This window comes from Mustela putorius, unplaced genomic scaffold (genome assembly GCF_011764305.1).
Source record: "Mustela putorius furo isolate JIRA1106 unplaced genomic scaffold, ASM1176430v1.1 tig00000450_pilon_pilon_pilon, whole genome shotgun sequence".
Taxonomy (NCBI): domain Eukaryota; kingdom Metazoa; phylum Chordata; class Mammalia; order Carnivora; family Mustelidae; genus Mustela; species Mustela putorius.
This window is the reverse complement of record NW_025421385.1, coordinates 7,557,030-7,571,795: the sequence shown is the minus strand read 5'-3', so window position 1 is coordinate 7,571,795 and position 14,766 is coordinate 7,557,030. Positions and strand designations below refer to the sequence as shown.

At 59.7% G+C, this 14,766-nt stretch overlaps 1 protein-coding gene across 3 annotated transcripts in view; it reads left to right on the top strand.

Moving 5' to 3' along the window:
• The first annotated feature begins 3,100 nt into the window (after positions 1-3,100).
• LOC101674581 (solute carrier family 22 member 1) overlaps positions 3,101-14,766 on the top strand; it is a 28,912-nt gene continuing 17,246 nt past the window's right edge. Inside the window, exons 1-6 of one of the 3 annotated variants that reach the window (XM_004770845.3) lie at positions 3,101-3,763; positions 8,261-8,364; positions 10,111-10,265; positions 11,551-11,719; positions 13,039-13,153; positions 13,568-13,674. In XM_004770845.3, the coding sequence (XP_004770902.1) occupies positions 3,353-3,763; positions 8,261-8,364; positions 10,111-10,265; positions 11,551-11,719; positions 13,039-13,153; positions 13,568-13,674 (1,061 nt within the window). In that variant the 5' untranslated portion in view covers positions 3,101-3,352. The remainder of the gene's footprint in view (positions 3,764-8,260; positions 8,365-10,110; positions 10,266-11,550; positions 11,720-13,038; positions 13,154-13,567; positions 13,675-14,766) is intronic. The other 2 variants (XM_004770843.3, XM_004770844.3) reach the window with 2 other exon arrangements.

Genomic DNA, 14,766 nt, shown 5'->3' with positions numbered 1-14,766 from the left:
CTGATCCCTGAGGGGTCCCCGGCCGCCCCTCCATGCACCTGAACCAGGTACTGGGAGATGGGACGGGGAGGGGCCTGGTCTGAGCAAGAGAGGGCATGCCAGGCCCCTGCCCAGACGGAGACCCAGGGAGGCTGCTTTCTCCCCTGAGAGTGGACACTGGGGAGGTGCTTCCGCTGCAGGATGTGTTGAAAGCAGGCCCTTTGCTCCCGGCTTCTTCCGCGGCAGATGACCTGTGTGAGGGGAGCCAGTGCATTTGTGTTACAAAAAGCCACTTGTTTTTCTTCCTGTGGAGGGAAGACCCAGCTCTCCCCTCTCCTGTGTGTCCCCTTGCTACTCAGCCAGGATATCTCGCTTCTGGTCACCAAACGTGTGGGATGTCCCCTCACACCCAGCAACTCTGCTTGCATCCGTCCCCCCGGGAGAAGGGCTCGGTCCCATGAGACTGTTCCCTACTTCGGATGCCAATTGCAAATCGTCGGTCCCCAGGTGACCCATAATTCTGGCCGACTTGGTTGCAAATCGGGGTTCTGTGACCTGTTCCCCGCCAGTTTGCCAACCCGGCTTGCAGGACTCAGGGACACACTTAGATTTACCCGTTTACGGAAGGATATGACAAAGGAACAGCGGAAGAGCCAGACCAAGAGCTAGGCAGGGCCAGGCCTGGGAGGTTCCGAGGCCCAGGAGCGTCTGCAGCCGTGGGGCGGGGCGCGCTCTCCTTCCCGTGTTCACCAGCCGGGCCGCTCTCCAGGCCCCGCACTCCTGGGGCTCTTAGAGAGGCTTCGTCATGTAGGCTTGACGGGGACCGTGAGCTCTACTCAAGAGAACAGGGATGGCCTGAAAGTTCCAAACTTCTGTGCATGGCATGGTCAGTCCCATGACCAGGAACCATCCAGGAGCCATCTGGAGTCACCTCATTAGAACGAAGGACATGCCTGTCACCCAGGAAATTACAAGAGTTTCAGGAGTTCTGTGCCAGGAACCGGGGCAGAGACCTGGACACATTCCCTGTGATCTCACGCCAGTAGCAAGAACTGCCTTTCCGCTGGGAGCGTGGGAGGTCCTGCTCGGGGGGGGGGGGAGGTTTGCCCCCGCCCTCTCCTTCCTGCCCTCCCAGCCAGGCTCAGCCCTCTGGCAGCAGCCCCAGGTGGCAGGGGGACTTCAGAGCCGCAACCCCCTGAGGTGGTCCCTGCTTTGTTCCAAAGCACCCGGGATAGCGCTGGGCTGGAGGCTGGCTCCCAGTGCCCAGAGTCCAGAAACACAAGGGCACCCCTGGCACCGGGAGCACCACTACCTGCCTCTCGTGGGTGCAGGAGGAGCGACCTGTCCTTGTCTGTGTCCTCCCAGGGCGAAGATGGGGGCCCGGAGAAGGTATTTCCTGTCTGACAGCACGTATGATGTCCTCTGTCAGCAGCTCCACTCGAGGCTCCTGGAGTCCCGCCCTGTGCCTAGATGGCCCCCTGGACCCAGCATCCCGCGTGTCGGGTGGTCTTACAAGCCAGCAGCTGGGAGCTGCCCGGGAAATGATCAGGTGATGATGCTGGTGGAGTCGCACAGGGTTCTGGGAAGCGGGCTGTCCCGTGTCCGGGTGAGGATATGGGGAAATGGGCTTGTTTGGGGGCCCTGGCTCCTTCGCACCACGTGCCCAGGCTGAAGGACCGGCCAGCCAGAAAGCAGCCACAGGATGCTTCCCCGTTCAGCCTGTGGCGCCGCCCACAGCAAAGACGCTGCTCCCAGGAGCCCACGGTGTCGCTCCCCTGTACTGCTGCGCAGCCACATGGCCACCACACTAGTCACAGAAGGCCACGCACACTTGTCTCCGGTTTCTGGGGGGCAGGAGGGCGGCCGCAGTGCAGCTGGACCCTCCACGGTGTGGGGAAAGATCCGCTTCTGAGCCCATATAGTCCCTCTTCTGTAGGCCTGAGGGTCTCCGTCGGACGGGGTGCCCCATGTCCCTGTGGACTCCCCCACAGGGCCAGGCGCTCCAGCAAAGCCAGCAGTGGGGGGGCAGACGCCCAGCAGGGCGGCTGTTCCACTGGGCATGATGTAATCCCACGAGAGTGTGGCCACGTTTGCGGAATTTCACGGGGACAAGCCAGTCTCAGGAGGTGAGCACCAGGAGGCAGGGTCATCGGGGGCCACCTTCCCCTCCCTGCCCGCCACACCCTTCCTGCCTTTCCTCACCTTCTGCTTGTCCAACCCCCTGCCGCCGTCCAGCCCCACCATGCTGTCAACCCACTAGAGGTAAGGGGCACAGCAAGGCTGAGGGGCCGGCTTGGGGGGCTCCCCTAGAGCCCTCTGCCTGAGCCGTCCCTTTGCGAATCTATGCCCCCCAAACTGGAGCCGTGTGGGGGTAGGGGCTGCTTGTCTCCGTGTCCCAGGGCCTGGTGCTGCTTGAGACGCAGAGGGATTCTGCAGGTTTTTGTCGAGGGAGCGAAAGCGCTAACGCATGAGTTGCCGAACCGAGGCAAGTTAATAAATTAAGGCATGTTGCTCCAGAGCGGAGCAAGGTTCAAGTTCAATGACGGTGTGAACTTGGGAAGTTGCCGCTGGCTCCCTAAGCCTGGCCCTGTTTTCCCAGCTGTGCAGTGGAGAGAGGGATAGCACTTCCCGCAAAGGCCATTGTGAGGGGTTCGAGAACCCATGTTGGAGCCCTGAACGGGCGGTCGATGGCCCTTGTACCGGCCGTCGAGGGTTCACCTGGCTGACAGCTGGGTCTCTGGCCTGTGCTCGTTCACTGCTCCCTTTCCCACAGGATGCCAGCCTGCAGGGTCCTCAGCAGCAAATGGGACCCGTGCCCAGCAGAGGGGGGCCCGTGACCAGGGGCACAGCAGGGGTGGGGGGCTCCGCGTGGGGGCCTCAGGCCGGCAAGCGAGTGGGAGTGCGGGAGTGCGAGCTGCCTGATTATGCAGACTCCGCTGCTGTCCGGGGTCAGTTTGCGGTCTTTGATTGGGGGAGGGGGTTTATAAAAAGAAGTGTTTGACCAGGTAATCTCTCTGGAGGAGCCCTGCAGAGACCTGGGTGGGGGGTGGAGGAGGGCGGGTTACCCAGGGGCCTCTCCCTCTCTCGTCTCTGGGAGGGAGCTCTGACTCCAGAGAATTCGAACCTCTGCCTAGTTGACTTGCTTCCCAGCCAAGCCATGTGGCCGGTCACGCTCCTGCCTTCCTCCCTTGCCCGCCACAGGCCGCGGGGGTGAAAGACTGCACCCAGTTGGTCGGCTTCCAGGCCGAGTGTGCTCCGACGGGGGTGTGCTCTCCAACCAGCCCACGGCCCAGAAGTGCGCACGGGACCTTGACCCCGGCCGTCCGGGCAGTCTGCGCAGTCTGGCCAAGGCGATGAAGGTGTTGGTCCCGTTATGCTCACCATGGATGATGTTCTCGGGCAGGTCGGCGAGTTTGGCTGGTTCCAGAAGCAAGCTTTCCTGACCCTGTGCCTGCTGTCTGCTGCCTTCGCCCCCATCTACGTGGGCATCGTCTTCCTGGCTTTCACCCCGGATCACCGCTGCCTGAGCCCCGGGGTGGCCGAGCTGAGCCGGCGATGCGGCTGGAGCCTGGCGGAGGAGCTGAACTACACGGTGCCCGGCCCGGGGGCTGCCGGCGAGGCCTTCCCCCGCCACTGCCGCAGCTACGAGGTGGACTGGAACCAGAGCGGCCTCAGCTGCGTGGACCCGCTGGCCAGCCTGGCCACCAATAGGAGTCACCTGCCGCTGGGGCCCTGTCGGCACGGCTGGGTGTACGACACGCCCGGCTCGTCCATCGTGACCGAGGTAAGGACAGGGCCCCGGGTCTGGGGGAGCAGGTGGGTTTTAGGAGCGGGGAGGAAGCACACAACAAATCCTAGGGGGTTCGGTTTCACATCAGGTCAGAGGGAGGAGGGTTCTATCCACTGAGCACTTAGGACACTTCTGGCTCTGTGCTGGCCACTCTGCGTCCTTCCGCCGTCTGGTCCCCTACGGACACTGGGCGCAAGAGGGGCAGGTGGAGGTCGGGGAGCCCTTTGCAAGCCAGACTGGATTGTTGAACACGGGTGTACAGGGAAACAGCTTCCTCTTCTTTCTGCCCCACTGGCTTCTCCAAGAGCCTGTAGAATTCACTTGGGGTGCCGTTAGAATGGTGGGGCCCCCACCTTCACTCGTGTGACAGCTACGGGCCCGCTAGGGTGGTTTGGAAGCCTGAGTCAGACTGTTTCAGCCCCGGCCGTGCCCCAGATCCACTGGGCATCCCTGAGGATGTTACCCAGCGTCACGGAGGTACAGGAATATCCTCTTGCGACAGGGTCAGTGGGTTCAGCTGTGGGTGGCGGACCCGTTCCTGGCCTGCAGGAGGGGGTCATGGGGTCAAAGGGCCTCCCTTGCAGAGTGCAGCGGGTCTTTTCTGTGTTGTGCCTCGAGAATATTTTAGTCAAAGGCCACCAGATTTTATTTTTTTTCCTTTGTGGATCTTTTTGAAAGTGTTGCCAAGCATGGGCCCTTGGAAATTGGCATCGTGGTTGGTTGTTGAAGCCACAGACCAGAAGCTATGCAGAGGCGCTCTGCTGGCAAAGTTTGGTTTGGGTGCTTACCTGAAACCGGAGGTCACTGAGTGGTTTTGGCGTCAACACAGCCAAGGTTCTTACTGGAGGAAGGGGCTGTGTCCTCTCCTCTGGCCTGATCAGGTCCCTGCTGGGGGCGTCGGACTGGGAAGGGGACGGAACGGGAGTTTCCCTTCAGGAGGAACAGGTGCTGGTGTGACTTGCTTTACGTGAAAACACATGAACACCTGGTTTCCAAGGGTTCCTCTGGTGACAGCATGTGCTAATTCGGGGACAATGAGCTGTCAACACTGATTCGAACTCAGGGCTCTGGGGAGGAGTGTGGGGGTGAAGAGTGGTGACCCCTCCCTCTCCGCCGGAGGGCAGAGTCCTTATGGAAGGTTGCCAGAAAAAATGCAGGACACTGCGTTAAATTTGAATTTCAGATAAATGATAAACAATTTTTAAAGATAATTATGTCCCAGATGTTACAGTGTTTGTTGCTGATAACTGAGGTGGGAATATTGCACGAAGATGCACTTACACTAAAAAAACAAATGTGTTGTTTATCTGAAATTCAGATTGTACCAGACACCCTGGATTTTCTTTCCTAAGCCTGGCGACTCTCCCTTCACGCCAGACAAGGAAGTTCGGTCTGGTTTCTGCAGAGGAGCAAGACAGTCCTAGCGGGACATTGGGAACTATCTGTCTGGATGCGGGGTGCATCCCCAGAAGAGACACAGGCCTGGCCTGGGCTTGAGGGATGGGCCCCAACTTGCCTGAGGGCTCTTGGTGGGAGGGGGGTGAGCAGGGCCACTGAGCCTGAGCCTGGACCACAGGAGAAGGAGGGGCTGGGGCTTCGGAGGAGCCCAGCAGGGTGGTGGCCAGGAGGGGTGGGGCAGCGGACACAGAGGGGCGGTGGGAGGGGCAGGGTCAGACGCAAGGGGACTGAAAGAGCTCCAGAAACAGTGACAGTCTGTGGCAGCCCGGCTGGGCTCCCAGGGGACCCTAGATCTAAGCACTGGCAAGGACTGAGGGGCCCTGGCACTCTCATTCACAGACGGAGTGTGCCGTGTGCCAGGCGGTGGGGGGGTGCTGGAGGCAGGGGGCGCGGGGGCTCTAGGGTGGGAGACGGCAGGAGCCCTCGGCAACCCCCCCCCACCCCCGCGCCTTTAAACCCGCCTTCGCCTCTGTTTCTCCTCCTGCGCTGCTGCTTATTCTCAGGGCTTTGCCTTCGTGATTCCTTTCTGCAGGAATAATCTTTAACTCAGCCTCGCCTTGGACGTTGGAACCTGCTTGAGGGGGGATGCTGAAGCAGCCTGTTTGCACATCCAGCGGCGCTGCCCTCCCGAGCTCGGGGTGGGGCCTGGGGCTCCGTCTGGGGAAGGAACGTGCACGTTCGCTGACTTCTGAGTCCCCTGCCCTTCCAGCTGCAGCCCCCAGTGGGCGGGGGCCCCCCTTCTGGCTGGTTAGCTCCGTCTTCCCTGGCCTGTGAGTGTGAGCCGGAGAAAGGGCTCAGCCCCAGGTCACGGGAGGGCTCTGTCACTGTTCCCAAACACGTCTCATCCTAGAGATCTCCTGGCTTCTGGCCTGAGATCTGCTGAGACCGGATTTACAGCGTTCTGTGTTCTGACAAGGACTCTGGGGGATTCTCATGATCAGACGAGCTTGGAGAACACAGACTGTGTCTGAGACCCCAGGCCCTAGCCCGGGCGGAACCCCAGTGGGAGCAGCGACCCATCCAGTGTCCCCCACTCCACACCACCCTAGGCTTTCCTGGGGGCTGGGTCCGTCTTCCTGGTAGGCACAAATGTGCTGGGGGCCAGTGGTTGGGTGTGAGCTGAGGGGGGCACGAGGCATGGGAGGTGACCCTAGACACAGACCCTGAGCCTCGTGGGGGCACAGATCTCCACAGGCAAGACCAGATGCCCCTTCCTCCGACTCCATGAGCACTGTGGCTTCTGTACAGTCTGGGGAACAAGATGGCACCCTGGCCGTCTGAGAAAGGGGGGGAGGGACACCTTACAGACACACGCATGATGAGGATTAGAACAAAAGACACAAACTGGTGCCCAATGCAGTGTAAGCGGGATGTGGTCTTGGACAGGTGGGTAGAGGCTACGAGAAGACAGTTGGGTGGTTGGAGAGGCAGAGCCTGGGATGGCCAGATAACACCCAAGAGCGATCTGTCCCTTTGTTTCCCAACGGCAGGCCCCCAGCAGGCCGGGACGATGGAAGACAGCAGAGGCTCTGCGGGGATGCTGTGCTTTCAGCTGAAGGGAGAGAATGTTTGGGTTTGGCAGAGGGAATGCCCACGGTGCTGAGTGGTAGCCTGTGGGGCCTCCCAGAGCTGGGCCACTCCCAGGAGCCAACCCTGAGGTGCAGGTGGCAGGCCACAGGACAGGCTTGGGATTCTTTGCTGAAAGTCAAGTGGTGACTCAGAGTGCTACCCAGATTTTATATCGAAAAGTGCTCATGTCAAGGAAGTAAGCAGCCAGTCAGAGGGACCCCTAGGCTGACGGAGCCCAGAGCCCTGGGGCCCTTAATGGTCGACCCCAGGGCCCAGGACTGGAGGTGGGGGGAAGGGGTTGGCTTTAACCAGCACCTGAAATATTTGCAGGCAGCGGGGTATAGTCAAACCTCTATTCTAGAGGGTAAAGTGTTTGTTATTTACCTAAACCCTGTTCACAGGACTCCTCCTCCTGTGTGCTCACACCAGCTCTGTGAGTGGGACGGACAGGCGCAATACACACGGCTCAGACTGGGAACCCTGGCGAAGTGACTTTCTTACCGTCACACATCGCCCAGCGTCATCTGGTAGGGGGAGCCATGAATCTGAAGTACTTAGAGCAGGACAGAGACAGGGAGAGAGGAAGGGTGTGCCCCAGGGCTGTGCCAAGAACCGGGACGACGTGAGGGCCCCAGCCGTGGCGCCGCACACCCTGCTTCTACCTTCTCTGCGCCCCAGTGAGGAGGTGGGGTGCTTCTCGTCCTCCTCCTCCTCCTCCTCTCGGGGTTGGTGAGGGCTTCTCAGTGCCCAGGTGTGTGCCCCCTGTGGTGCGGCTTCCCCTAAAACTCAACAGAGCCCTTCCCCAGGGGGGTCTGTCCTGCCTTTGCCCCTGGCTCCCTCCTGCTCTGTCCCTCCCCTCGCCGGCTCCAAGGCGCGATGCTCCCTCTGAGTTTCTGGCCACCCTGGGTCCCGAGCACAGGACCCCAGCGCCCGCACTGCTCCCACCAAGCCTGGCTTCTTGCCCGAGTGTCTTTGCTCAGCCCCTCCCGGGGCCACTCATGGCCACACCCCCCATGACAGAATCTCCAGGATCATCGGTAGACCTCAGATAATGAAATATATAATTAACAGGTACTTAATCGAGGGCTTTTGACCAGTTCTGAGAAATGTGTTCAATATATTTGGCTATATTTCTGTCTTGAGGAAATTGCTGTGTTATACTTCTTTTTAGAAGACTCATCTGCTGGCCATGTTGTCTTTCAATAACTGACGGCCAAGGTCAAAACTCTGGACAGTGGTGAGGGTAAAACAATGATACTAGGGATATAGCGTAGCAGGTGAGATTCATGGGAAACCTGAAATTTGTCTTATGAAAATGTGGTAAGAAAAAAATGATGAGAAACCCTTGGGTCTATCACACTTCGGGGTAAACACTGATTTTGTCTGGAGAGAAGACAGAAGGGACACTTGGACTTACAAACCGTCTTGTGTTTCCGGCCCCTCCGACCACGGCATGACCCGCAGTTTAACCTGGTGTGTGACAACTCTTGGAAGGTGGACCTCTTTCAGTCCTGCGTGAACCTGGGCTTCTTCCTGGGCTCTCTGGGTGTCGGCTACATTGCAGACCGGTACGTAAAGGCCAAGTCGACTGAACGCAGCGGCGATGCCGTGAGGAGAATGCATCGCGGGGGACAGTGGTGGGAGCGTCTGGCTGGTTGAAACCCACCGCAGATGCTGAGGGAGAGAGACCTGGTAGCTAGAGCTTTGGAGAGGGGTAGGGTAGCAAGATGGAGTAAGGGTGGGGATTCAGGATGGACTTGGGGGGCCCAAACTCATGCATATTGTATAGTTGGATGGTGGGCTGAGAGAATACGGGATAAAGGCAAGGTGTACACATGCAGCAGTTGGGTGAGGTGAGGGTAGGGACAGAGGGGGTTTGAAAAAGGCTTCAATTGTGGCGGAGGGGGTGGGGAGCCATCCCGAGTTTGGTCCTGTGCTAAGCGTAGCCCAGGAGGCAAAGAAAACATACCACATAGGGAGCTGGGTACGTGAGTTGTGCTCAGAAGAGCGGTTTGTGCTAGAGATAAACATCTGGGATTTGTCCGCAGGAGCTGGTATCTAAAGCTGTCAGCTGTGCTTGAGATAAGCAGCGAAGCGTACAGAGCTTGTTCGGGAAGGACTTGCTGGCCAAGGAGATGTAGCAGAAACGACAGGGAGGTAGAAAGACACCCACTGTCCCGGCATAGTGCGGAGCGCTAGAACGCAAGACGGGCCTGGCCTGACGGGGAGGCGCGCCCAGGTCTGCGGACAAGGCCCCCCGCGCCTATCAGGGTCAAGGATGGTGTCAGGGCCAGGCTGAGGAGAGGCGAGAGAGGAGGGAGGAGAGTGTGGGTGTGTGGACAACCCTGTAAGGCAAGTGCGGTGGGAGGGACGGGGACAGGCAACGGGTCCAGGACGGGGGTGACCACACCACGGAGGGCTTGAGGAACCCACGGGGCCGTGGAAGGGCTGGGTGCCCGGGGAGCCGGTGGAGCAGCCTTTGGTCGGAGGCACAGCAGGAGAGATGGAGGTGGACGCGGACGACATTAGTTCTGACTGTTTGGGGGTGACGGGTGTGAGCGTCCGGCCGGAGGTTTCCACATTAGTGCGGGATGCGGCTGTTGGCTCGCTGGTGGGGGCCGTGCTGGGCCGGAGCGTGGGGCTGGAGGCGAGGGCCAAGGAGTCGGGGATGTTGGGCCCGGGCTGGAGTCTAGGAGGCAGGGGGCGGGGAACGCCGAGGTTGCAGGGTGGGGAGATGTGGCGGTAGGGACCGGGTCGGGCGTGTGACCACAGAGGTTGGCCCGCTGCTTCCTCGAGTCGCCGCTGGAGTGTGGGATCAGGTTGGAAGGATGGAGTCCATGACGCTCCCTACCGGGGAGGAAGACTTAGCAAGTGATTTGCCCGTTTCTTTCATGAAGAAAAGAAAGGGAAACAATCCTCAATTGCTCTACCATGAGAACTGAATATTCTCCCAGAAAAGTTTTTGAGGCCCTGATAAGGCTGGCATGTTAATAATAACGCAGTCTGCCGGGCGACGAGCGGGGCACATGTGGGGACCTGCAGAGCCCCCAGGGGAGCAACCCTCCTTGGCTGAGATGCCACACGCCGGAGAGCATCCGGATCCTGGCTTCCTCCTTACAGTGAGTTAATGAACCTCAAAGGGGCCGCTGGTCCCTGAGGACCAAACATTTGGGCCCTTGCCTCGGACACAGTGACAGTCCCTCAGGACACAGTGACACATGCTTCCCGATCAAGACCCTCGCTGTCGCTTGGTGCCCATCGGACCCCAAATACTCAACACTCACCCCCGCTGCCCTGTCTCCTCGCCTCTGAAGGTTTGGCCGAAAATTCTGTCTCTTGGCCACCACCCTGGTCGGTGCCGTCCTGGGCGTCCTCACGGCCGTGGCGCCGGACTACCCGTCTCTGCTGCTCTTCCGCCTGCTGCACGGGCTGGTCAGCAAGGGCAGCTGGACGTCCGGCTACGTCCTGAGTAAGTGTCCCGCTGGGATGCCTTCCCACCGGGCGCGGGGAAGCCGATGGAGCCAAAGGTGGAGGGGGACTTAGGGGGAGAGGGTTCGCTGGCGGGGTCTAGACAAAATGTGCGGAGTCTAGTTGTATGTGGCAGCCTGTGTCACCGGGCAGGGCACTACGTGGGGACGGCCTCCCTCCCCACTTCCCCCCTGCCCCCACCTCCCCGCTCCCTTCCCCGGAAGGCTTGTGGGTCACATACTCCCGGGGCCTCTGCTGCTGACTCACTGGTCGCCCTTACTGGCTTCTCTTCTCCCCCTCCGTGTGGCAGGACCCAGGACTTTGTCCTCCCCGTCCCCAAAACTGCTCCACCTCAGACCCCCACCCCAGGCTTCTCCCCCGCTTCTCTCCTCCTGCTTCTGGCCCCTCAGGGGTCCTGCCGCTGGCTTTCCTTTCACAGCACACCCGGGGCCACCGTCTCTTCTCTGTCCCCGCGCCTGGGCCCAGGCCAGCACCATCGCTTCACCTCCACGTGGGTCCCTTGTCTCAGCTCAGCTGTGGGCGTGGGGACATGTTGCCGCTCTGGGCACGGGCTCTCCTCCTCATGCGGCCCAGGCCAGCCTCTGTGCGGGGGCCCCCAGGATGGCCGCAGGTCCGACCGCTTCCTGGAGATCCTCCTCAGTTGCCTCTGCCTGGAATTTCCCCCGTGTGGTTCACCCCTGCTTTGCTCTCTGAGACACGGAGATCCCTTCACTCGCCAGCGCCCGATGCCTCCTACCGGTTAACTTTCCGTCCCCCGGGGGCACAAAGTGCGTTCTGGCCTGGCATTTGCTCATTTGCTGGGTGCGCCTTCTGCCCTCTCTCATGAAGATGTGGGGTGGTGAGGGCACGACTCTGCTGTGGGGGCTGAGGACACGCCCCGGACGCTTGGAGAGGTGCCGGGTCCCTGGTGGGCACCCAGAGATGCTTGTTAAGTGAATTACAGTCCCGGGGCCATGAGAAATGTCGCAGCTCAGTCTGGAGCCTGTCGGGGCAAAGCTCTGGGGAGGAGGCAGGGCCCGTGTTCAGGCAAACTGAGCCCTAAAGCACCCGAAGGACAGTATAGACGGTAAAAGGGGGGATTAAAAAAGAGCACGCTGGAGAGAAGCAGGGACTGACAGCCAGGCTTGAGCTGAGGAGCATCCGCGGACGAGGGGAAGGGGCTGGGGTCAGGCAGGGGGAGGTGGGCAGGGTGTGGGGGCTCGCCCGGAGGGCAGGAGGCCACGGGGAGCACAGGAGCCCTGATGGTGACCCATGTCCTGTTTCAGTCACAGAGTTCGTGGGCGTGGGCTACCGGCGAATGGTGGCCATCCTCTACCAGACGGCCTTCACGGTGGGGCTCGTGCTGCTCTCCGGGCTGGCCTACGTCATCCCTCACTGGCGGCGGCTCCAGCTGGCCACCTCTCTGCCCACCTTCCTCCTCCTGCTCTACTACTGGTACGCGGGTCCTCCACGGGGCCCTGCACTCTCTCCACCCCCGGGACCACGCTCGGTGAACTCCGACTGCCCGGTGACCTCGGGGGCCACTGCCCGGTGACCTCGGGGGCCACGTGGGCCATCCTCCAGTGGCCAGGGTGACCTGTCACTCAGGCATAGGGCTACTCCCGCCCTTTGTGCCATTTGGGGTGTTCTAATATTACAGGATGGCCCCATTACGTGGGGGAGCAATCCTCAAACAGAAACTCTTCGAATTTGCATCCCCCTAGAGAGAGGGACAATGCTTCAAGTCAGATAAGAAGCCGCCTAGCCACAGAGCAGGCGTTGGCTGTCGTTGAATGAATGAATGAATAATGAATGAATGCGTGAGAGCTCCTGGGGAATGTGTGCATGAAGCCACTGTGAGACAAACCAGTCCCATGACGTATCAATCTTCCTAGTGGACAGCCTTTGGCAGGGTCCCAAGGCACAGACAGCTGGACAGGTGAGTTCTGAGTTTTGATTGTGGGGCAGGGAAGGGGTGTGCAGAGGGCTGTGGAGAGAAATATCTCACCCTTGCACCCCCCCCATCACCATTCCAAGGACAAATTACCGTGGGTAGTGCCAAAGTAGACCCAGTCTCTAAAGCAGGGCTCGCCGCCAGGAGCCGTATACCTGTGGCCAGGACGAGTCTGATCTCTCCCCATCAGGGTGAAATCCGGGGCTCCCCGGACGGGCGGGATGATGCCCGGGATGATGCCCGGGCTGAGTCTCGCTGGCCCCACAGCATGGGCCTCAGCCTGAGTGTTTCCAGAAGACCTCATGCCAGAGATTCCCAATCTTCACGTTGTAACATCCTTACCCAGTTTTTGAAATGACCATATACTATCTATTTATGTGGTTTGGGAGATATTTTGGGACCTGTTCAACTGCCCTTGTATGATGCCGAGACCCCCTGCTGTCCCACAAGGGTCAGGGAGCCCACGGAGCATTGATCTGTACCAGGAGTTTCCAGGGGGAGGAGGGCGGCCAGTGGCTTGCAGAGAAAGGGACCCCTGCCCCGTGAAATGAAGGCCACAGAGAAAAGCAGCCGTTCCCTTTTTGCCCCAAAATCTTAGCAGGTGGCACTGAGAGTGTGAGGGACCCACCCACAGAGCTCCTTTGTGGATCCCTGGGCTGGTCCGGGATGACCCCAGACCCTCGTCCACTAGCTGCTTGAGGAATTACAGTCCCGAAGTGAGGAGGGTCGGATTCTCAGAGCCGTGGCCTCGCTCCAAACAGGCCTTCGCGTCAGGTGCACTCTGGAGGTGCCCACACGTGGTGACGATCTGTGTCCGCAGGTGCGTGCCCGAGTCTCCCCGGTGGCTGTTGTCACAGAAGAGAAACACTCAAGTGATAAAGATAATCGACCACATTGCCCAGAAGAACGGGAAATCGCCTCTCCCTGATCTCAAGGTGACAAAGTAGCAAGGGGTTTCTCATATCACTGAGCCTTGGTTTATTTATTTACTTATTTTTTTAGAGATTTTATTTATTTATTTGAGAGAGAGAGAGTGAGCAAGAAGGGGCGGGCACCAGCGGACGTAGGGGCAGTGGGAGAGGGAGAAGCAGACCCCCCCCTGCGCAGGGAGCCTGACATGGGGCTCGATCCCAGCGCCCTGAGATCATGACCTGAGCTGAAGGCAGAGGCTTAACCCACTGAGCCACCCAGGTGCGCCGGGTGATTTAGAAAATGCTTCTGGGGCTGCCTTGAGGAGCGGGAAGGCCCTGGAAGAACTTGGGGTGATGAGCACAGGAATGGGGGTGGCCCTGAGGGCTTCTTCTGATCCCCTGAGCTTGGACGCCACTGATGCTCTTACTCCCTCCTAGACGCTCTCTCTCGCAGAGGATGTCACCGAAAAGCTGAGCCCCTCTTTTGCAGACCTGTTCAGCACGCCACACCTGAGGAAGCACACCCTTATTCTGATGTACCTGTGGTAAGGGACCTTCTGGGTCTTCCCCCGCGTGGAATCAGGATGCTTGCCCGAGCCCCGGGGTCTGAGTTAAAGGCAGTGGAGCAATGCGGGCGGAAAAGGAGTTTTTAAATGAATTACAAGCAGTCAGTGAGCTCGTAGAAAGACATCTTGATTTCTCCCTTGAGGATGGAGTAATGAGGGAAAGACAGCATTCCAGCGAGAAGAGCATGTGACGTGGGAGGGTCAGCGGCAGGATGAGTGAAATATGATGGAGGGTCCCAGGCTTGCCGCCCCCTCACGGCTCTGTCTTCTGGGAACAGACGTGTCTTGACTTGTCTGTTGTCAATGGAAATGGGTGAGACTTCAGTGGCTGTCGGTGCTTCCAAAGAAGCAGAGCCCTTCCTCACATCTTGGCACTTTAGAGACCCTGCGTGGGCAGGGCTGTGCCTTTATCGCCCACTGATTACAAAACCCCCTCACACACAGGACCTCACCCACGTACCCTGGCCCACGCCCAGGGTCTGCACCCCTCTCCGGGCGGCTCTCTTGCAGTCCCCCACCCTGCTCCTTCAGAGGACATCCTTGTCCTTGACATGGGTGGTTCTTTGTCCTTGACGTGGGTGGTTCTTAGCAGTCACTCCCCCAACCCCTGGGGCTCCCCCTTCATCTGGAGCCACTCTGCTCCTTGTACAATCGTTTCTGCTTCCAGGAAACTTTTACTAGAACAAAGGTCCAAGCTAGTAGTGACCTTGCAGATATTCGCTGAAGGTCGCGTGAATAACCACAGTTCCATAGAAACCATCCGTGGAGCAAGAGGCGCCAGCCAGGCTGACCGTGCGCTCCCTTTGCCCCTACCAGTCACATGCGTGTCCCTGTGCTGGCCCCAGAGGCCTGCAGCCAGCCGCACGATGGTCCCAGGAGCCTCTGCAAACACCCAGCTGCCTGGTGCACTTCTGTCCCCCCCCCCCCTTCCCTTTCCACTCACTGCCTGCACTGCAGCCCCTAATGCACTCTGCTCCAGGGGGGAGGGGGCAGGGGTGTGCTTTGGCCCCTCAGCTCTCACACTCCTGCACCCACCCCCCTGCACATTCTGCTCTGCAGAACTCCCCTGTC